Raw genomic sequence first — 23613 nt, forward strand, 5'->3', positions numbered from 1 at the left:
ATTGCTACATCACAATTACATCACCACTGCAACCCCTAAGTTACTGCAATTGCAACACAATAGTTAGCAGAAATCCAAACCTGCTGGATTCTAACACATCCTCATTCTCTATCACTAGACATTTTAGCAGGTTTACTCAAGTCTCAGTGTAACCCATGGTATTACAATAGCATACAAATGTGATATCACTACAGCCTTTTTTTTACCAAATACAACCCACAGAAAATTGTCACTTTTATACCGTTCATTTTGGTATCAAGGCAAGTAAGGTTACCCATGAATATCATCACTAAGTCCGGATATGGAACCCTCATTAAGGGCTGACGTTTATTCTATCAATAAACTACAAGTTTACAGCTCACATGCTCTTCATTTCTAACCATATTATTGCTTAAATAGGCATTTCCATATGAGAAATTTATAGCATCTGCACAGAATATGTAGGGTCCACCTCTGGAACTCACACATATTTTGAGAATGGGGCTCACTTTACATTCATTGTCAATGGAGAGATTTGGCTTTCACCATTCATTGAGACAATAGAGTCCGTTTTGAGATAGATGTGGATCCCTGCCTGTTTTGCAGATATGCCCCATTTGGAAATACCGTACTCATTTAAAGTACTATATTTTGGGCAACTAATGGGTATTTATAGGACACACTAGATCAGCAAGATTAATGTCCAAATCAATGCAATCCACAACCACGGAGCATGATAAATAAATCATGTCGGCATTTGCTGAAAATAACAGGCGAAGTGGGGTCACAGCCCTTGGAAAAAGTAGTGAAGGGACAGATATGTGTGCCCATAAGAAAGGAGAGACATAGAAATCATTTAAAGTAATATCTTTAATAAGGTGAAATAAATACACATAATACACAGTTACCTCTACAAGCCTGGAGCTGGCTAGTCAATACCTTTCTGATTTCATTTACCCAGGTGGCTTTTATTTCAGATGTTGGTGCCTGTAAAAACATAAAATTGGTTTTTGTATGGGAGCGAAGCTTCTCTACATCTATTCTACAAATACAAAAGTTTTGAGATACATGGAACGCAGACAGAAGAATAGTCCAATAATATTGTGACAACCTATACGGCCAGTCTGAACCTATTTGCTCTAGGTTCATACCTGAACTTGGGTTTCTGTTCTTCAGGTCCTCTTGGGGACCCAAAACACGGAAACCTGCGGATGCCATAGACTGTGATGGGGTCTGGCTGTTTTCCACCCAAAAAATTTGGAGAGAAAAGTCCTGCTTCCAGGACTAGATGTCATGTTATAACTTAATTCCTTGGATATAATTAAATTGCTATACACTATTAGACTGTTAAGTTACAGAATAATAGTTTATTTTTGTCTTTTATACCCTTTGTGTAGTCAAAGGGTATAAAACATTTTTTTATGTGAACAGTTTATATATTTAACTATTACTAATGCAAGACGACTAGGGGATAGGACATGGAATCAAAAAGCAGCTACCTTCAGCAAGTGTTTTATATAGACATAGTGGACAGACCCACAGCTCACAGCTATGAATGCGGGGTTATTGTTGGAGATGCATTAGTAAAGCAACTGTTGTGAAAGTGTTTGGGTCAATAAGTAACAAAAAGCCCCTGAATACAATTCCTGTGTGATGTTGGAGCTTAGTAGATTGTTGTTAAGTTAGCCACACACCACAGACAGTGTTCCACTGATAACTAATCCTTTCACACAATTAACCTCCCCACAAACTCCTATACACATGCACACTCGGCTAGTTCTCAATAGGGAGATGGGAATATACAACTGCTAGACACCTCCTGTGCGACCTCTCTCTTGAGAACAAATGGACCAGGCGAATGACATCTACCATTAAGGGCAGGAAATCCAGATACCCCCATACTCATTAACTGATTGGCTGGTCCCATCATAATCAACAGAGATTCCCTGAAAATGTATGGACACCCACAATAGATGTATGTAAGATGAACTTGCCTCTTTCAGCAGGTTTGGTTGACTAATGTGTATAGGGTCCTCCCAACTCTACATAACTTGCTATGTTGAGAGTATATACATTTGGGGATTCAGACAAGATAGCTGTGGGCCAAACTAGCATTAGTCCGACAGCTATCTCATATGTATGCCAGCTTTAGACCCGCACAGGAAACCATTAGCAGATCATCTCAATCAGGGACTAAGTCAGATCTCAGTTCCTCAATGTACAATATTTGTATATACAATAAATATTAAGCAGGTGGCTAGAAGAGACTCAATATTTGTATATCGTACCTTGTTTTCCTTGCCAAAATCCCAATTCCTATATATAAATCAGACCACGTGTACTCACTGTGACATACTCCATGAACCCTCAATTATTCTTATTATAAACCACAAAACACTCATGAAAATGATCTTCGGTGAGGATTACGTCACCAAACAAACATTACCTGCACAATATATACTTCTTCTCTTGCATTGTACCAGATTTCAAATTTCCTATTGTCTGCTTTCACATACTCTGTAATTCCAACAGATGCCATCTGGCCAAAATAAAAAAAAAAAGTAAAAATAAGCATAAGATTTTATTACACAAAGTGACTGGTTTGAGGTTGTTACAATGCACACATACATTATACATATATTACAGGAATACTGTAGTAGTTGCCCTAGAAAAGTGACAAGCCTTGGCCTGATTATTAAAATGTCCCGTTCATCCCAGACGGCAAACTGACAAGCAAACAATTGTGCTCCAAATAAACTTCACTCAGGCACGTGAGACTCTTTTCACATTGTATTCTCCCACATGTTTAATGCATGCTCTGGAAAACTATCCATTGGGGGTTTGATAAACTATCACTAAAATGGCCAAGGGGATCTAAAACTAAATTTTATTAATTACTATTAAAACCCTGATATATGACTCTATTACTAGACCAAAAATGAAGGTATGAACACTGCACACTAGTTTAAAGACAAGTCACAAGAGAGATAGTCTTTCCCTATGTAGTGATGCAATCCAACTCCCACTGCCACCACAAAAATTATTATCCAGTAATAGGCCAAAGAAGTACAGTAGATGGGCGCCTATATAAAGGACAACTACCCAAAAGCTAGTTAAAATTAGTTGAAGATAATGGCAGATGAGCCACTACCCACATATAATAAGGAACACATGGGCTTGATCGTGTCAGCCATATAAACTGTCAGCCCGAGTAAGTTCCCTACTCCTAACATCCAAATCTCTCATGCGTTTCCCTGGCTGATATACAGTTTGCCAGGTTCATAAGTGGAGTAATAACACCAGGGAAGAATAACCTAACCAAAATAATAAAGATGATGCAGTAAAGATTGCAGTTGTTGGTGCCCTGATGGTGGGCGCTGGTACTTAGTATGCTATGTCCATTTGGAGTTCAATTGTTTTTTTTTAATCATATTATTTACCACATAAAAGCATTCGGTAAAAAAACCCCAAAAACAAACGTAAATAGTGCATATACTTGTCAATGTACATGAATATGGGACTGTGCTCCTGATATACTTACATTTAAGGAATGTTTGAAGCTATAAGATGGAGCCTTTTCATATCCCTCCCCATTCTCTTCTCTCTTCTTGCAGAACAGTACAGACTTCTCGTGCAGGAACAAATGCCTTTGCATTGGTTTAAATCTTGCCAGGTCCTTTACTTTGGAATGTCCCTTTTTATGTTCCGTCCATACATTAAAGGACCCTTGCATCAAAAGTTTGCCAAGATCATTCAAGTTCCCCTGGAATGTAGATTGGAAATTAACGGTTACTAACCCATTCCAGGAATATGCACAAAAGAAAATACATTGCAACTTTTAACTCATTGGTGAAAATAGATTGAATGAAAATGCAAAAAAAAAGGTAAAATGTATAACATACATAATATATATCTTCTTTGCAAATATGTGAAGCAAATGCTTTAATAAATCAAAGTTAGCAATGCGTTCAATGCAGTACGGATTATAAAAGTGTCACTTACTTCATATCCAGTGATAGCTATTTGGTGCATGGAGTCATTGACAGCTTTGAGAATGCCAAGAATAGAAGCCAAAGCTTCTTGCAGATCTTCAGCGCCTTCACAGTTCTTACTGTACTTCAGCATTTCCTAAACAGAACACACAGTCATTCCATTAGGGATATTTCTACATCTATCGTGCTGCTGAGTAACTGCCTTTGCTATAGCTACAGTACTTGTATTTCATCTATACAAAGAACTGTTGATAACCCACATTATTCCAGGATTTTTCCTGCAGAAATCTATAGAATATATTTGTCTCTCTCCTGTGTCTTCTTTTAATCCACACTCTTTGGTATTTAATGTGTGATCTCCACAGGAACAAGCTCAAGCATAGTCACCCACTGACTACAACACCTGTTGGTAGGTGATGACACCAACAGTTCCATCATTGCCTACAATTTAGGCAATACATGTAATGTGCCTTTCGTAATATATTAGCTATACTAGTTATATGTACCCTAAGTATTTTAAGACTCAATGCTTATGCAGTTTTAATTTGATATGGTTTTATTTCATTTTTTGGAAGCTTTGTAGGACCATTAGAAGGTCCATCTCAGTTTGATATATTGTTCATATCATTTTATGATAACATTATTGTATTGTATCCATTGTAGCATATATTATTGATGTTATACATCATGCTGTAATGGGAGCCTGTCAGATCCAAAATACCTCCCAAATCAATAATAGTGCCATGTAGGGCCTGTAATAGCTGCAGAAACATACCATTGTGGCCACAAACCACTGAAGCAATGCCAAGATATTTATTTGTCTACATGTTATAGAAGTGCTCCGATTCTCCTCTGGAATTGCCTTCCAATGTCACTCTTTTAGCTGTGATTGATAAGTTCAGTACTTGCCTGTGTCATGGCTGTCTGTAGGCAAATGGAGCCAGTCCCCAGAGCACTTGCAGGCTGATATGAATATCCAGAAGGAGATTCATATCTCTGCATTGCTTCATGTGATTGTGGCCACAAATGCATGTCACCGATACTGAACATGGCAGACTCCCTTCAATGAATATTACTCTAGTTTAGAAATATATGCAATATATTATCTAGACATTGCTATTGTGGATCTTTGGCGGTACCACACATACTGTACAATGACTGGTTCAGTGTATGTAGCAAATACTAAATGTGTTTTATTGCCAATTCACATGTACATATTTGTAGGATACTGTATTTTGGGAAGGTTGTGAATTGTACATATAGGAGTTTTTCATACCTTGGGGCAACTGCATGTTTTTTTCAAGGCATATTCTGTTTAATTATGTTTTTACTTATTTTATATTTATATTTTTAGGAATACCAAAAGACAGTAGATTTAAGAATTACACTGATGAGCAAAAGGGTAACCCCATTTTGAACTTATGACTTTCAGGCTCCATATTTCACCATCCACTACAGCTTCAAATATTCCATCATTTTATAGACAATCATCTTGGCTATCTCATACATAAATTTGACTTGTAACTATTTAGCATATCATTAGTTTTGTAGATTCTTGTCATGTAACTGCATGGTTACTGTTTTGCTCTTTTGGCTATCAACACCGCCTGAATCCTTCTGGGCATACTCTCAATCACAATCAAGTATATCTGGACCAAAATCTGATCCCAGGTCTCTTCTACACATTCCTGATATTGGTGCATGCTGGTTGACTCACTTGGGTGTTCGAATAGGTTGAAATCTGGGGATAGTGGGGTTCAATCCAGCACCTCCACTTCATTGTCATTGAACCATTTCTTCATTAATTTCAACATATGCTTCGGGTCGTTGTACTGCTGGAACACTATGTCATCCTTTTCATGCAAATAGTACTCGACTATACGAAGTAGGATATGGTTGTAAAGATCAGCATTGAGACCACCATCGATCCTGGTCAAGTATTACGGTGGCTCAGTGGTTAGCACTGCAGCCTTGCAGTGCTGGAGTCATGGGTTCTAATCCTGCCTAGGACAATATCTGCGACTAATTTGTATGTTCTTCTAGTGTTTGCGTGGGTTTTCTCTGGGTACTCTGGTTTCCCCCCACACTCCAAAGACACACTGATAGGCAATGGAGATTATGAAACCTATATGGGGCAGTGATTGTCAAAGTCTGTAAAGCGCTGCGGAATATGATGGCGCTATATAAGTATGATAATAATAAAAGCATTCAATACCTCCAGCTGCAAAACAACCCCACATCATCAGGCTTACTCCACTAAATCTGACAGTTCCTCCAATTTCTTGATCTTTCAGCCCCCTTTTTACCTTGTTTTTTCAGACCCATTAGCACCTTTCAAAGTCCAGTTTATTAACTTTCGTCTCATCATTCCAAATCACCTGCTTCTAATTTTCTACTGTCCACTTATCGTACTTTTTTCTTCTTATGACAATTTTGAAGTTGAGGCTTCTTCACCTCTATTCAGGTTACAGTTCCAGACTTGTGTAAAGCTTGCTGCATGTTCTTGCATGGACATCTGTGATTTCACTATTACGAAGCATACGATCCACCTCCACTGCCATGTTTGTCACACCAGAACTGATAGACCTTGCAATGAGCCAACTTGTTCACTTTGATATTTTTCTTGGACGGTCATCTCTTGTCTTTTGAATGGATGTATGGACTTCATTTTGTATTGTTACCACTGTCATGGCACGTGCATGATGCAGTTTGGCAATTTATTGGCCAAAACACCGCTATTGATGAGCTGGATGATGCCATTTCTCTTATCTTAGGAAATCCTTTTTGTGGCTGATCCTCAATTTAAACCAGTGACCTTTTGCTTGGGAATCAAGCTAATAACACACTGAGTTATTAGGAAATGTGAGAACAGGTAGTAATTTGTAGTATACAAGAAGAAAAAGATTTTTCCACCACAAGGAGAAAAAAAGAAACAATTCAGTTATATGACAAGAATCTATAAAAGTAAACGTATGCTAAATAGTTGCAAGTATGTATGTACGAGATAGCGAAGATGATTGTCTATAAAATGATGGAAGTCTCCCTTGCAAAGCTGTAGTGGATTGTGAGATATGGAGGCTGAAAGTCAAACTTTGAAAACATTGTTACCCTTTTGCTCGTCCACGTGTACATGATATGTAGCCAGGAGAACTCTGCTACAGATGAGTTGATTTTCCTTTATGTCTCTGCTATGATTAGCAGAGAGGATCCTGAGTAGGGAACCCATTTTTGCAATATACATGAACACTGATAGTGACCGTGTATATTTATGGACTTGTTTTACACTAGATTTGAGTGCTGTACTTATTATTTTTGCAATTACATACCTTTAAAAGCAATTGGTACTTTGTTATCCTCTGTACAGGTTTCAGGAGATAGGAATCCAGGCTTAGCTTATGATCCAGTTTTCTTTGGCATTCCTACAAAATGCAGCATTTTATTGAAATTGATCCATTAGGTTAAATGCTGTGTATAATTCTGACAGTGTTGTCATGTTACCTGAAAAAAGGCTGCATCAGAGCACTGGCGCCATAGACTCTCAGAGCGTGGCTTGTTCTGGCAGTACTTCTCATAGATCTGGAAATCTTCCATCTAGGTTTTATAAAACAAATAAATGAATTACATAATGTACTGTATATACAGCTAGTGGCAGATGTATTCAGTCCTGTTATAGCTTTCAGCATACATTATTATACAGCAGCCTTTGCTGAACTATTATGTTAATTCTTAATTATTTAATGACAATGTTGATATAATAAGACATGAATACTGTCCTAATATGAGCTAACTATACTGTACTGTAAATGTACTGCACTTTGATAACAGGTTCCTTAATGGGACGACCACTGGATAAGTCTTAGTGGTTAGCATTAAAATGGTTAAATAAAAAAACCCCTTTTACTATATTGAAGTCTTCTTGAGTGACAGTATTAACATTGAAAAATACCTATACATGTTATATACATGTATATACATACATGTTATATACATACTTCTTGTATGCTACTGGGGATTCAATTGACAAATTGATTAAATGAAGCACAAACTATCAAGTGGTTGTTGATACCTCTTCTGCTTCATTTCTAATACTAGTGCATCATTTCTAGTACCAGTAACACATAGCCATGTTCAATTAGAGAAAAAGTTTAGTACTTTAGTGCTTTATTACTGTCTGTAAATGTATAGCACGCATGCCATTTGAACAAGGCCTAATTCAAATGTTTGTTTTTCAAAGACTTGTGTTGTCAAGCAGTAGTGTAACTGATGTATTGTGGGCCCGGTTGCAAATTTTTGTCTGGGGCCCCCTATCCCCTTCCTAGATCGAATTCTTGATAGTGGCGATTATGGGCACTGAAGTGATAGCTCAGATACTTGAAAGGGATACAGCTTTAATACCCACAACTGCAGTTATCAAGAATACGGTGATTGAGCAGCGCAGCACCAGGCATGTATACAATACTGGGACAATATTACGTGCTCCATAGTGGACTCCACACAATATTACACGCTCACAGTGCAAACCCCCACCTCAGACCCCAGAGTATAATAAGTAAAGGCCCAGGCCAAATAACAAACACATACTCGCCTTACCTCACCTCTCCGGGGCTTCCGTATTCCATCCTGTGGTCTGCGGAATACTCTTCTATCTTCTGACTGAGGTCTTGCGCTTCAACAGTCACGTGGGGCGTGATGATGTTATTATGCAGGTTCACCCCATGTGACTGCTTGTGGGACCTCAAGAAGAGCCCCAGAGTGGATACTGAGCCCAGGACAGGAGGGTATATAAGTATTTTTTTTTAAATTTTTATACACATCCTATGAGCTGGCATTTAATCGAAAGGAGCAAAATGTACAGCGGTCAGAGAACAAAGCTTTTCCCGACCACTAACATGGTGGTCCGGGGCCCCGGCCATTTCAAGCTGGCTGAAGACCCCATACCCCTCTGGGCCTGGTTGCAGTCCTTGCAACCACGACCGTTACCACTATTAAATGTTTTCCTTTGATAACACATAAACCTATTGTTCTTATGAACATGACATGCGTTAGGTTCACATTAGTGTTTGGGTCTCTGTTCTTCAGGTATGCTTTGGGACGCAAAAAACAGAAGCCGCTTAAAGAGGATCTTTCATGTCCTCAGGCACATGCGGTTTTATATACCGCTAGAAAGCAGACAGTGCGCAGAATTCAGTGCACTGTCAGCTTTCCCATTATGTGCCTTGGTGCCGGAGATATCAGTGCCATTTCCGATAGCTCTTCATTGTCAGAAGGGTGTACCTGACAGTCCAACTGGGAATAATAATAAAGCAGTAATAAATGTTTATTGGTATACTATTGGAATACGTACCCTTTCTAAAAAGCATCTTCCTACTAGCTCAGGATAGTCAGTGTAGTTCTCCAACTCTCTCAAGAATATTCTAAAGAAAACATACATCAATACAGACAAAAATGTCATTAGTATATCTGTTAAATTGTGGCCTATCACACACATTAAAGGTATATCAGAAAATGGTATATTACAAAATAAAACTAAGAAATCTTCAGTATTTTAATAGCTCTTCATCATCTGTCTGTCTTCCCTGCTATCCCTTTTCTCTTCCTTTTGCTGTGTCCAAGCTCATCATGAACCACATCATTTGTTTTTCTCTTTTCTGTCTCTTCTTCTTATGACATAAGACTAAGTCCCTCAGTTTATCCTCTTAGACAGCGCAACAGATTTCAAAGAGGCAAAAAATGTTTCTTTGCTGAATTTGTTGATTTTGCCAGTTCACTCTATGCAATGCAAGTGGTGATCCTGTGGGATAAACTGGCATGCTTCAGATTTATAATCCGTACAACAGGTCAATCCTTTTTACAGCATGTGGCGGTCACTTTTTTGGTACTGTAATATGCCATGGATTTTTTTTCTTATACATTATACTGTTTTTGCTGCCTGTAGGAGGCGCTTAAACTGAGTCTTTGAGCAGTAAAGTGATTATAGCCCCATACCTTGTAAAAGTTATTCTTCAGTCTTTAAAAATGCCCATTATTTTAACGCGGAGACCCATTTTTATTTAAATTGCTGCTTTATCCATATGCAAATAATTGTAAAAGTACTTTCCCTTTAATCTAGAACTGAGACCAAAACCCAGGCAAGCAAAGACACACTCAAAGCACTTTGTTTTCTTTTCGATATGAATAAAACAGCGATTTACACAAACGTGGGACTCCAAGGATATCATAAGCATATTTGGAAACTTTAGATTCACTTCTGCAAGGTACTGGGATTAGTTTTATAATGAATTTGCTGCTGATGGGCGACCCTTTAAGGAAATAATAGTTGCACAATGAATGGTTGCTAAGGGCAACAACGATTTTACTTTTGGACACTTCTAATAGATCTGCTCCAGTGTTTGTACAATATTTGGACACATCACAGAACACATGGGTTCTTCTTAACTTTGGTTATCTATGATTATGTAGCTGATAATACTACACTATTCAAATGGCACTGCAACTACAAAACAGTCCATAATATAATATAATATATCATTATGACCATTTATGAACTGTAAGCCAAAGAACCCACCTGTTATGAAAGTGGTAGATTTCTTCCATATTTCCAAACAACACATCCTTTTTGTTAAGGAGAGCTGGAGAGAGGAGATGTGTTACTAAGGGGTTCTCCATCTCAGCAGCATATCCCTATAGACAATATAACAAGGAAAACGTTAGGTAAAATCATCATGTCTAAAAACATAATTGTGAAATCTAAAGACAAACTGATGACTAAAAGGAAAACAACCACTCACATGTGAGCTGCAGGGAAATGTTACGCTTTCTCTATGGTAGGGATATGTCAGAGCATCAGTGCCATAAAATTTCACAGGAAACAGAGCATACAGGCTAGGTTTTTTGTACAATTCAGTTACTGCTACTATTTTACATTTACATTTTACATTTATTCTGCTGGAATTAGTCAAGCTTCAGATGATTTCTTCTACTATGTAAGCAGTGGCATAGGAATAACAACTAGGAATGGCAGGACCCCGTGGTGAACCTTTGGCCTTGTCCCCCCATCCTGCATTCTTGCACGTACTATTATGCCCCATAGTGGCCCCTGCACACAGTATTATGTACTGTAATACATAATACTTACTGTAATAAGTTTGCTGCATGGGGAAGAAGGGGTTACAAGCCACATTCAATGTCAGTACAAAACTCCAGTCTTAATAAATCTGTCCCAAAAGGTCCACTGATAATGACAAGACACTGGTATACTAAGCAATTTTCTTTTAATACTGTCATTTGCTTAGGAGATTCCATTGAAGAAATTAGCCACACACTATATTGATAAAAAATTTGCAGCCTATTTCCTACCCCTCCCCCACTTGTTCACGTGCACCAGCATTAGAGGGTGAGAGGGAGATAAATTGTTTGCATTCTGAGTTTAGTGCTCCTTTAACCCCCCTACAGTTTTGGATAAGCAGGACTCAGGGCTTGAGCCAAGTGCATTACTATTTACATTGTGACTGTTTGACTGCCCTAAAGTAGACTCAGCCTTGTCCAAGAAGTCAGGAACTATTTTCTGTTTAGTCAACGCCTAGACAAAGCTAAGACTTTAATTGTTTATGATTTGGTTTTTGAGTAAATCTTGTGGAATATACTGGTTGAATGCAGTAAAGATAATTTGTAAAAGATAATTGACAAGCTCAATACTGGTACACAGAATATGTGATGAAGCATACCTCAAGGACAGATAGAAGCTCTTCCACATATACTCTTTCTGTCTCTATGAGTTCATTCATAACATGCCTTGGAAAAAAAGAAAATAAATTACAAGCTCTTTCTGTAAAGTGTACAAACACGATATATCCCTAACACTATATACTAATAAGGGTATTTTGATCTGTTATCTGGTACATTTAAACATCTCACCATTAACCACAGATTTTTCACAGGGACTAATAGTTTGGGTAACTTATTTAGTGGTCTATAAATGAATCCAAACAGTATAATTGAAATACTAGGGTTACAGTCATCTATTATTTAGCACAATACTATATATTGAATACCTTCTTAGTACTGCTAAATTTTCTTCATCCTCCATCACAGAAGAACTCCTAACTGGACCATCTACTTCACTCTACAAAATAAATTCAATACAGTTCTGCAAAGAAATTCTCATCAAAGCCTCAGTTAAAGCATATCTAAACTTTTAGATGCCTTTAGATTTTCTGGCTTCAGTGTCATTAATACATTTTGTAATATCCTTTATTAACAATTTTTGCTCATTCCCGTGAAACCCTGCATTTCTTTATTCTTTACTTTACCTTTCTATTGGAATCTGTACCCTTATGATTGTGTACGACGTACAGCCTTTTGCTTGGACAGAAGGGAAAAAATGGAGAAACTTGCTCCTGGTGTTCCATAAGAGAGGATATTCTCATCATGAAGTTCTAACTATCGTGTTTCCAGAGATATCAATGGTTGAAAATACAGTCGGGATTGGAATTTTTTTTTTTTTTTGCAAATGCACATTATTGGCTATGAAAGAAGAGCATGTCCTATTTCATACGACACCAGAAGTTTCTACGTTTTACAATTGCCGAGATATAATCGTTTCATTGTAAAAAATGAGAGGCATAAAACAGCTCTCAATAGAGAAGCAAGGGAAAGAATTAGGACACGCAGGATTTCCCATAATAGAGCTACAATTTGTTTATAAAGTATTAATGACACAAATACTACCAGAAAATCAAACGTTGTTCAATAGATTGGTTAGTGACTTGTTTTTACAACCCGCAAGGCCACACACATACATTAAAGACAACCTTGCTTGTACAGTAGATGCTGTGTTGTGCTATTCCTTGGTAAATCCTCTTAGATGTTAGCATTACCCTTGTCCATAGGGCGTTGCCTCTATAGCACTGATTGGACAATGTATTACTTTGTAAGAATACATTGGCAACTCGTAACACCCATCTGTCACCGTATTCAGAAATTCCTAATAGGAGTGGTACAGGGCAAGGCCCTAAGATACTCCAGAATTCTTATTTTATCGGGAATACAATTATTTACTAAAATGTACGTCAGGTAAAGTGAGAGGTTCTCCTTAAATCAAAATAACTCGTACCTTGCCTCTGCGATAGTTCATTCTTCTTTGAAGAGCACTTTCTGCACTACTTCTGTGTTCAGACGCCCTCTGAAGAACTAGAGGTGGGAGAGAACTCTAGTGTAATTATTTTGGGTGGCACACTATAGTTTACTCTTGTTGCATATATTACACATATTTCATAAATCTATAACTTGTTATAAATTGCACCATTTGAAGAAGAAACTGTGATGTATAGAGTGATGTTTAGTATTACATGTCTGCATTGACCATTACAATTCACCTGGAGAAGAACTAGGGGACTTGGTATATGCTTCTGGCCTTGGAGCTACAGGCTGCACAGGCCGCGTTTGTTTCGCTGCCAGCTTACGCAAACTTCCTTTCCGCTTCTCAAACATCTCTTGCATACTTTGCTGCTTCTGGAACACTTTTTGAATATGTTCCTATTGTTCCAAAATTAAATGAAATTAAATTTTTTTTATCAGATTTTACAAAATAATAGATTCTGCTTAAAGAAATTAAATATTGAGAACTTGCCTGTAGTTCCAGAGTGAGAATTTCTTCAAACTGGGCTAGAACACTAGGCAAATCTTTTATAGAATTCTCTGTGCCACTCTCAAAAAACTTTTCAATCTCTTGCAGTGCGGATTCTGCTCCATCCTGGGATTGGAACTTGTCCACGGGTTGAGAAGCCAGTAAGTATATTCCCTCATCACACCACTCCATGGTCTGGAAAATATACAGATAAAAACGTATAAAACACATGGACTTATATTAGTACCGTACATGTTCCAGTCATCCAGAACTGTGAGAGGATTAGAACTCTAAGCAGAATATGCCTGGTTATCCTCCTCCTTATTTAAGATTCTGCACTCATGTGTGAGACATGCCACATATGAGAACTGGCAGACTATCATTTAAAATTTACAATATAATCCATAATCTCTGTAACACCATCATTGCCGGGTTGCACTCCTATACCAGGAAAACCCAGCCTTGACTTTGTATCCTTGTATTCCTGCTACTGGTGGCCAAACTAATGCCCATTGATGGAAAGAGAGAACAGCATCCCTATAGGTAGTTAAATCTAATAGACAGGTCTCACCTTAATGAACAGCATATTGTCCAGCATATTACTTAATAGGCATTACAAATTCCCTACGATTTGACAACCTTGTATTGACTATGTCCACCTCCATATGTCTTCTTTAAATATATAGCCCTGGCATGACATTAATCTTGTGTATTTTCCTTTTGTCCTAGAAACTGCCTGGAACAATTTCACTCTATCTGCCCCTTTTTTTTTTAATGATTTCTTTTCCTCACACCTTATCCTTCTTATTGTCCCAGTGTGGTTGGTGTTGCCTTTGTCTGTTGACTACATTTCAGCATCCTTAATAAGTGTGTCACCACTTGTTCTATAAAACAACGATGGGCCTGACATTAGCACCTCCATTCTTGATAACTAAGTTCTTACATATGTTGTTCTACATTGCCATTCAGCTCATCCTTATTTGCCTATGATACGCCCATTTCCTTTTTACATTATATTGCAAATTAAATCTTTCATTAATAACAACATTTATTCAAATTATTTTATTCACATAAAACAATAAAAAAATCTTTAAATGAAGAACAGCAGCAAGGAAGGGACTTTAACAGTGAAAGGCCTATAAATTGGGGCAAAGAAAAAGAAAATATAAAAACACATTATAAAGCACCACTAGCTGCGATAAACACTGATTATTTTATACACTGCCTATAAAAAGTACACTAACCTTCTCTAGACGCCTATGAAGATCTAGAGATTTGTGAAGTAGCTCTCGCCTTTCCTGGATATGACTACTGATGTCACCACATAGATGATGAAGCTCATTACACTTTGGAAGGATGGAGTCCACAGCATAGTGGTTACTTAGAATGAGATGGTCACCCTCTCTTGCCAGGACCTGTGCAGTCTGAATAGATTCCTAATGGGGGGGAAAAAAAACCCCAAACACTTATCTTTTGCAGATTTTTTATTTATTTTTACAGACTGGAATAGCTAGAAAAGTACAAAACATTTAGTAAAATTGTTTCACATTAAGATATACACGGAGAAGAAACATAAAAGACAGCATCTAAGCTTGATAAGACAAAAAGCTTTCAATGAATATCCTGGGGAATATATTCATAAAACTGCATTCAGTTGTCAATTATCCATTTATTTGTCAGGAACGTTTGCAAAACCAAAGCAAAAAAAAATGCTGCAATTTTTGCTACAACTGTAGTCTTTCAATATTATGGCAACAAATGGAATACAACTGTGAATTGTGAATAGATTAAAACAGACATAAATAACAATAAGGACTCAGGAATAATACAGTTTATATTGACTACATGAATCCCATAACAATGAGTTACACAGCCTTCATGTACTGATCTACAGGCTATGGTAGACTTTGTATATATGGAGATATTCCCCCATTGAATCAATGCTTTTTGGAATAGGCCACAATTTTTGTTCCATTGACTACTTAAGAAATCCAATAGAAAATAAATCTCTGTAGGTCTCTGTTTATAGGTAGCTTAAAGGTGTCTCTGTTTCAGAGCCATTTGGGCTACTTTAGAGGGTTCATTCTCCTTTATGGAAGCTGTATTATGGCTCCTGTAATGTGGCTCTTGTAATATGGCTGTGCACTTGTGCTGTAAATATCACTGAAGATAATAAAGCTCACCTGGGCCTTTTCCTCAAAAGTGCAAAGATCCTTCAGAATGTGTTCCACATGGGAGCAACTGTTCCCTACATCCTTAAAGATCGACAACCTTTCATAAATACTGTCCAGTGCTGCTTTGATCTAGGTAGAAAAAGTGAAATAAAGTTACACAAAATACTTTATAGGGCATATACTACCAATTTCTATGGAAAACAAATTGGCGATATTAGACAATAGATATCAGTTTATTAAATAAATATATCCACCATGGCTTTGAAGGACAGGAACAACTCATTTTTTTGTTATTTTTTTAGGTTTTCAAACTTCTTACACTTTGGGCCTTATACACAGAGAAATTTGCATTCCAGTTATGTGCCCTCACCTCTCGAAACTTTGTCTCAAAATGACGCAATTGTAAGCACTGTTCAAGCTTTAGTTGATGCTTTGTCCAAAACTCATCGAATGCTGTTTCTGTTTCATTTAGTTGAATATTAAGTCTGCAATAAGAATAAGATGAGTGACCTCCCTATTGCAAAGATATGAGGTGTACAAACATAAGAAATCACTAATGTCCTTAAATACAACATGAAGTTGTTGGGCCCCAAGTCATAATCTGTCACCAGGTCCCTATCTACAGTAAAAGAAAAAGTAAGTACAAGAAATAATTGTATTTCTGCATCTATAGGTCAAAATCTGCAACTAGGCCCCTATCTACAGTGAAAAGAAAAAAGTTCTGTAGGGGGAATGAATTGTATTCCAGCATTCCTTACTAGTCAAATGTGGACTGAATTTAGGTCACATTAGAGATAAATATAACCTAAGTAATAACACACAAACATATGTATTGTTTATGTGTTTTATTTTTGGACTTTGAGGAAACATCCACATATTATGTTAGGTTGTCCTGGTCTATAATTGTGATGGAGATACCAATCATGCTACATGTTATGAAATAAAAGTCATTCCATAGGATTCTCTTACTTTTTCTTGTAACTGGGCTATATGCCATTTATAAAATACTATCTTCTTATGTGGCACAGCATCCTTAAAATGGGCCTTTTTAACAGGTTAAGTAAAATCTCTAAACTGTGATCAGGCTGCTTTAATGATTGCAGCTATTTGCTTCTGCCTCTGTACACTGCATAGTATGGGGGACTGAACACCCAACCAAACAGATGATCTTTGTGGGGGACCAGATAAAGATATCAAACTAAATTCCTGCCCAACCCCTTTAAATGAAACAGTGATATAAGATTAAAGACTTTATTATTAAGAACTTCTCGTAGTATCCAACTCCCCACCAACACTTCACATATCAACTCATACCATAAAATTACTTCATCTTTACAAGAATGTCCAGTTTGTTTTTATAAAAAATATCGATGTATTTGAATGGGATATACTGAATTTACAAAAACGGCAAAAATTTCTCTGCAAGGTAATGCAACAACTACACTGTAAAATACACCTATGAATTATAACATGACATGATGGTTTTAAAAACAAGGGGCACACAATTCTGAATGTTCACACCTCTCTACTGTTGTTTGGTTATCCTGTTGGTCCTGGTTCAACCTGTATTCTGGGTCCTCTCTAATAGGTTGTCTGATCCGTTCCAAGATATCATTTCCCTGCTTTAATGCCAATCTCAGATCATCCTGCATCAAATAAACATGGACAACTATTGGATTAATATGGGTTATGGTAACATGGGAAAATATCAGTATGAAGTTAAAAACACATATAAATCACTTGACACAAAGAAATACATCTAAGGTTCGATAAAGTTACACTGACTTGAATAATTATATATGCATGGAGTTTCGTAACTCAATGGATTTTACTAAGTTGTTCCACTTTCTACTGAGATGACTTTATACTGAGATGTCTGAAGCCTTTACATGTACTTACATATATGGGTATAAACACGTATAAAGGTAAAATGAATAATGGATGACTAACCTTCATTTTATCCTTCTTCTCTGTGTGCACAGCTAAGAGAGAACTGGTGGTAGTCACATCATTAGGCAACTCTGTCTCAGCTAATTCTGTGCCAAAGGACTGTAGAGTCTGTGCTGTCTGTTTAACCATCAGGGCAAAACTTTCTATAGCCTATGGGAAAAGTTAGTTGAAATCAGTGCAAGAATATACCATATACTTCAGAAACATTAAACATGTCTAATATAGCATTGCAAAGTAGTCAAGTTGTAAGAAGGTAGAACCAACCTTACAGTGTGTATTTCCCTTTCAAGGGATAGCGTGATGTTTATCTGGGCAACTTTGCTATGGAGGTCCCTAGTCTTGATGATACTTTTATGTGTTATGTCGTACTAATTTAATGAGCTTTACTTGAGCTGTGCATTGTATGCTATTGATGTATCTGTGAAATGGTTAAAGCAATTGTATCCATGCACTTAGTGTTGAGATCCCATTTCTCCTTTGACGCATTCAGAGAGAGGCAGAACATTTGTGCCGGTTGGGAGCAGTGCTGCTGACACTGCAGTATGACCCTGTATGGGCTACAGCAGGACAACCACTCTATAAATAGGAATGAGTGCACTGCACATTGCCAGTTCACGTTCCAGTGACGTTACTTTGAGACAACTCTGTGCCATCATCTGACATACAGCTAGTGTTTCTGATCTACCTCAGTGTAGTGTGCGGCCATGCTACGTCAGTAGGTTTGCCTGTAATGTTCCTCTCTTTCTCTATATGCTGAGCCGCCTTTTTGGAACTATAGAGACCGAGTCAAACAGTACAATGTCATGTCACAATTTCTTTGGCCTATGCAAAAAGTAAAGTCACTTCTTGCAGGATAGACTATAGTGTAGTGCAGGATAGACTATAGACAATAGTGTTCCGCTGCTCGTGAGTCACATTGGGGATTGAAGTGATAACCATGTTATACAGTCAATAAGGGACATTTCTACAAGTGAGAGATTCCAATAATAACTAATGCGGACTGAATGTGAATGTGATTAAGTCAACACCCGATTTCTGCTGGAACAAACGTGAGAGGGCGTTTGCTGGTTGATATTTGCCCAACTAGAATGCTGTGGTTATGACTACATTGTGGGAGAAACATAACACAATTGGGTGACACGAATATTAGTGATAAGTTCTCTATAATAATCTACATACTGCATGAATATATAGAAACAGACAAATGTATATTATTGACTGCCATTAGTGGTCATTTATGAAGTCAGTGGTGTAGATATAGAGGGGCACAGGTGACAATCAAACCTGTACAAGTCTTCAAGCTATACATCTGTATCCATTGCTGGGGATTGGTCTGTGAACATTGTATACAATACTAGTAGAGGAAATATTAAAAAGACTTACTGTGCGATGGGATAGCCAGTTTTTATGGCAATAATGCAATGTGCCACCAAGGTCTTCTGTCAATTGTGACTTGTCAATATAGTTCTGTAATTCTGCTGCTGAATTCAGCATTATGATCTAAAATATAGATGGGAAATGCACTTAGAAGAATACTGAAAGGTTGTACATTATTTGACAAATGTATTTTAACCATCTGGCAGAAACTTTCTGTACACTGCATATTTACAATTGTTGCTTCAATATGGTGCAGTATATTTGCGCTTACTGATGGGTTTGCCATTTCAGCCTCCCCATGGTTACAAGTGCATAAAAAACAATATAAAGCAATCTCTACAGACAAATAAAGTAGAATTACTGATAATAAATAGCCCAGAAAATTGTATGATGTTAATGTCATAAGATACAAGTGGCCTGGCAACATATGGTAACTTGCCTGTATAATGCTGAAGTACATAGCAGTGTTTCCAAATTAAACTTCTGGAAACTATGGGGATCCTCGAGCCCTAATCAGAGGCCCCCCACACATAGAAACAAGAGCTGCCACTTATACTGCAGAGAGGGAATATTATTTCAGCCTGCTCCTAGGGGTTCCCCTTCAGTAATAAGGTTGGGAATCACAGGCACAGCATCCGACAGTGGCCTGAAATACATGTGATACTAGTAGTGGATTTTTTTCCCATAAAGGCTTTTACTGTATCTAATTTGGAAGACCATCGTGAGTCAGATCTATCAGTATCGTGCCAAACTTGGTTAAATAGGCTTCATAGTATTTCTACAGTACATGTTCTTGCTGACTCATGTTTTATACAGCCTGATGACATCAGTTCTGCTGAAAAATTGAAGGTACTTATGCCAGATTACAGTAAACAGGCTTGTCCCACTCACTGCTATAAAAAACTTGGGCTTTAATACAAAGCATATATAAACTAAAGGAGGACAACCTGCACAGGGAAGGGAGTTGACCCTAACTATGGTCCTTACAACCCAGAACTCTCACCTTGACAAGGGCAGCACTACAAATTTTTCTGATAGATTCCCCATTATTGTTTCTCCACTCCAACCTAGTTCAACCCAATAAACCCAGGGGATATTATAGGTGAGCTTAGCAGCGGAGCTGATTTGATACTATATAGTCAGGGCAGGAGTTTTGGATTCCGATTTGTAAGGGTCACAGTTAGGGTCAATTCCACTGTTTAACCCTACGTGTTCAAACCTTGGAATTCTTGATGGTGCCAACTGGACATTTGATTTAATTTATTTTTGTACTCGTGATCTTGTTTTTACATGATATATATTAAAATATAAGTTTTAAATTTCATTATAATTAAATGGGATCCATGCTGGTGTTTTGATATTTTTCTGAGTTGTCCATGAAAATAATAGCCCTTCTATCTGTTTGCTATTATTTATCACCCATTGCTATACCATAACATTTATAAGACTTTCTGACAAGGGTTGTTTCATGTTAGAGGCCCATTAGGTTTCTCATTTAATAGTTCTTAATACAATATTCAAAGTGTTGTCTTTAAAATATGAAATGTGACCTGGTAATCACCTCCTGCTCATTATGTAGTAGGTATTCTATAGGGTTTAGGTAATATTGTGCTTCTCACTATACAGGTTTACCACACTTCAGCAACCTAGTCACTATATGAACCTTAATATACACTGCATAGCGTATAATCTTTGAAATACATTTTGCTGAAAATTCAGCTCTTGAGCAAATAGAGGTGCTCATGCCTGTCAAATCACACTATACCTAAGGGTATGGTCACATCTACATCAGTGTCTGTTTGGCACAGAGTTATGTTTGAAATTGTGTACGAAAAATTCCTGGCAATCTCAGTGATGAAATAACAGATACCCAACTGACACCATTATGGATGAACTGTCTTGATTTTTTAATCTGTTCTTCTGTTCCTGCGATGGACTAGAAGAGTGGATTAAAAGACACACATGTGAACGCACCCTAGTGCCACATTTGTATAAACAACTATGACAAAACACTGGATTTACACATATTTTATTGCTATAGTAAGTCTGTAACATTACAGTACACACATCTATCTATCTATGATACAGGGGCACAAATAACTATATAAAAAAAAAAAAATAGACTGCATTCACACTGTCATTGTTAACGTCTGTTGCTGTCATCTATCATAGGACGACATTAACTGTGACAGAGTAATGGTCACAGACTGAGTCTATGTGCGTTCCCATTGACAATAATGTAAAAAAACATGATGGATGATATCTTCTGTTATGTTTGTTTACTTTTGTAATGGAAGAAAAAGTCCTGTGTGTTCGACTTTTCCTTTCATCAGAAAAGTAAGAAACATGACATAAGAAATCTTTCATCACGTTTTTGTTTGTTTTTTTACATTGGGGTGAGTGTAGACAGACACCCAATGGAGTGTATGGTTTTACTGTAAATTCCTGCTCTTTGGAGAATCACTGTTCTGTTACTTTTTTTAAAAAAAAAATTGAGTCAATTGAGTCAGGGCAGGGTTGAATATAGCAGAGGTATTAGTTCTACCTTTACATTTTAAATTTAAAAACCACTCTTCGCTTTGGTAAAAAAAACAAAAACAAACAAAAAACACAAAATCTGCAGCAAAAAACACTGCTTTTCTGCAACATGTGACCTAAATCAAGAAATTAAATAAATATCAATTAATATGTCCTGAAAATCCTATTAATATGCACTAGAAAAGTCCTCTTGTACTTGTCACTTACCGGTACCTTCATTTTAAAGTCATCTTTGTTGAATTTGAATGCAATGTCTGATAAAGCTCGCTGAAATAATCCTGATGGCCGCAACACAATAACAAGCTGTAGATTCCCTGGGAATGATGCCTGCAAGATGGAAGATTGTATAGACTCATAATGATGGAATTATAAACGCCATTTTTGATGCAGTTTTTCTTTGGCTTAAAAAAACAGCATCTCTAACTACATTAAAAACACATGGCTAAAGTCATGAAAAGCTGGTCATTTACATGAAATAGCTGAACACTATTTTTTATTTTTTTTTTTTCACATGCGTATGTGACTTGGTTGTTTGTACATGCATGTTTATTTTAACACGGAGCGGGATCTAACTTGGTCTATAGGTTAGTATTTATATGACTAGAGAGGAGCTCGCAGCCTGTCACATGAAGTTGTACCATACCTCAGATTTCTGGAGATTTCTGCTTCCCATAAAAGTTTATATAGAACCAGAGCGGTTTTCATTGAGTTTCACTTAGTGGTAGTAATAAGTCAACAGAATTATATGTACACATGAAAGGTGGGCCACCCCCAGAAGAAGGCACATTCGCCAAAACGTGCGTTGGGGACAGTTCATGTCCCACTGGGCATCCTAGATACATTCAATCATGGGTATGTGTTCCCATCTGCTAATTGTGGTATTTAGTCTTTCTTCACATCGTACTATGACTTGTGGTTTCTAGGTGTGCCTATACTAGAGGAACCCTCCTTATTGTCATCATTATTTATTTACCACTACTATTATAGGTACTTGTGTCCACAGGCACTTATGACCATGTGTATTTGACCACCTATGTTATATAACAGTATACAATTTTGTGACTTGTATATACTGTTATACAGATTTTGGAGTCCACTATATTTTCTACTTATATACTCACCTTGATATCATTTTATGTGTACATTGCCGTTACTTTTTTATTATATACTTTATTGTACAGGTGACTATATCCATTTCACGTTAACAATTACCCTGCTATGCTCGGATGCTCTGTGGGTCTGGGACCCCATTTCTTTGTCTGTTGGTAACAATCCTTCTACTATGACCTTTTAATGTTTTCTAATTAAAGATATAAATTTTATCCCCAATTATTTTGAATTATATGTACACATGAGAGGTGGGCATTTAGAGAACTCCCAAAATTTATGAAATTGTTAGAAAATCCACATGTATGTGGGATTTGTTTCCATTTTATTAATGTAGGGGGTCATTGAACTGTGTGAAGGGACCACAATGGGACATAATACTGTATGGGGGACACTTTGAGACATTATACTACATAGAGGGCTGCTTTAGGACATTATACTGCATGGAGGGTCGATATGGGACATTATACTGTATGTGGGCTGCTATGGAACATTATTCTGTCACAGCTTGAATAAATGGGAGGAGGCACCTTAAAGGGATTGTCCAGATTAGAAAAACACCCTCATATAGTGCTCTATTGCTAAAATTCTGAGTTAATGGAAAAGGGTCTAGATCAGGATCCTCAAGGTCACTTGTCAAAGTAGAGTGTAGCTACAAAGAACAACACTTTCTCTGAAAGTCCTATCTTATAATGTACAAGCATAACTTAAACTCCTCACTGGTAGTGCTGCAAGGAAATAGGACACTTGTACATGAGCCGATCGGTGGTGTGGCCTTTAGGGGTTCACTATATGATTTGCCAACATACTATACTAACAATTAAGAGTTGTCTAAAGCAGAGACACTGTTAATCTGGTCACAGATATTAGA

General features: G+C 37.3%; 1 protein-coding gene across 1 annotated transcript in view; it reads right to left on the bottom strand.

The window, feature by feature from the left end:
- Nucleotides 1–23613, bottom strand: part of MCF2L (MCF.2 cell line derived transforming sequence like) — a 194133-nt gene that overhangs the window by 10891 nt on the left and 159629 nt on the right. Inside the window, exons 6-25 of the mRNA XM_075265272.1 lie at nucleotides 21843–21962; nucleotides 19104–19220; nucleotides 17721–17870; nucleotides 17292–17416; nucleotides 16141–16255; nucleotides 15780–15899; nucleotides 14841–15032; nucleotides 13600–13791; nucleotides 13346–13505; nucleotides 13084–13160; nucleotides 12023–12093; nucleotides 11696–11762; nucleotides 10537–10652; nucleotides 9316–9385; nucleotides 7470–7562; nucleotides 7298–7390; nucleotides 3982–4107; nucleotides 3521–3742; nucleotides 2426–2518; nucleotides 888–966 (exon numbers count right to left, since the gene is read on the bottom strand). Of these exons, the coding sequence (XP_075121373.1) occupies nucleotides 888–966; nucleotides 2426–2518; nucleotides 3521–3742; nucleotides 3982–4107; nucleotides 7298–7390; nucleotides 7470–7562; nucleotides 9316–9385; nucleotides 10537–10652; nucleotides 11696–11762; nucleotides 12023–12093; nucleotides 13084–13160; nucleotides 13346–13505; nucleotides 13600–13791; nucleotides 14841–15032; nucleotides 15780–15899; nucleotides 16141–16255; nucleotides 17292–17416; nucleotides 17721–17870; nucleotides 19104–19220; nucleotides 21843–21962 (2398 nt within the window). The remainder of the gene's footprint in view (nucleotides 1–887; nucleotides 967–2425; nucleotides 2519–3520; nucleotides 3743–3981; nucleotides 4108–7297; nucleotides 7391–7469; nucleotides 7563–9315; nucleotides 9386–10536; nucleotides 10653–11695; nucleotides 11763–12022; nucleotides 12094–13083; nucleotides 13161–13345; nucleotides 13506–13599; nucleotides 13792–14840; nucleotides 15033–15779; nucleotides 15900–16140; nucleotides 16256–17291; nucleotides 17417–17720; nucleotides 17871–19103; nucleotides 19221–21842; nucleotides 21963–23613) is intronic.

This window comes from Leptodactylus fuscus, chromosome 2 (genome assembly GCF_031893055.1).
Source record: "Leptodactylus fuscus isolate aLepFus1 chromosome 2, aLepFus1.hap2, whole genome shotgun sequence".
In the NCBI taxonomy this organism is placed as follows: Eukaryota; Metazoa; Chordata; class Amphibia; order Anura; family Leptodactylidae; genus Leptodactylus; species Leptodactylus fuscus.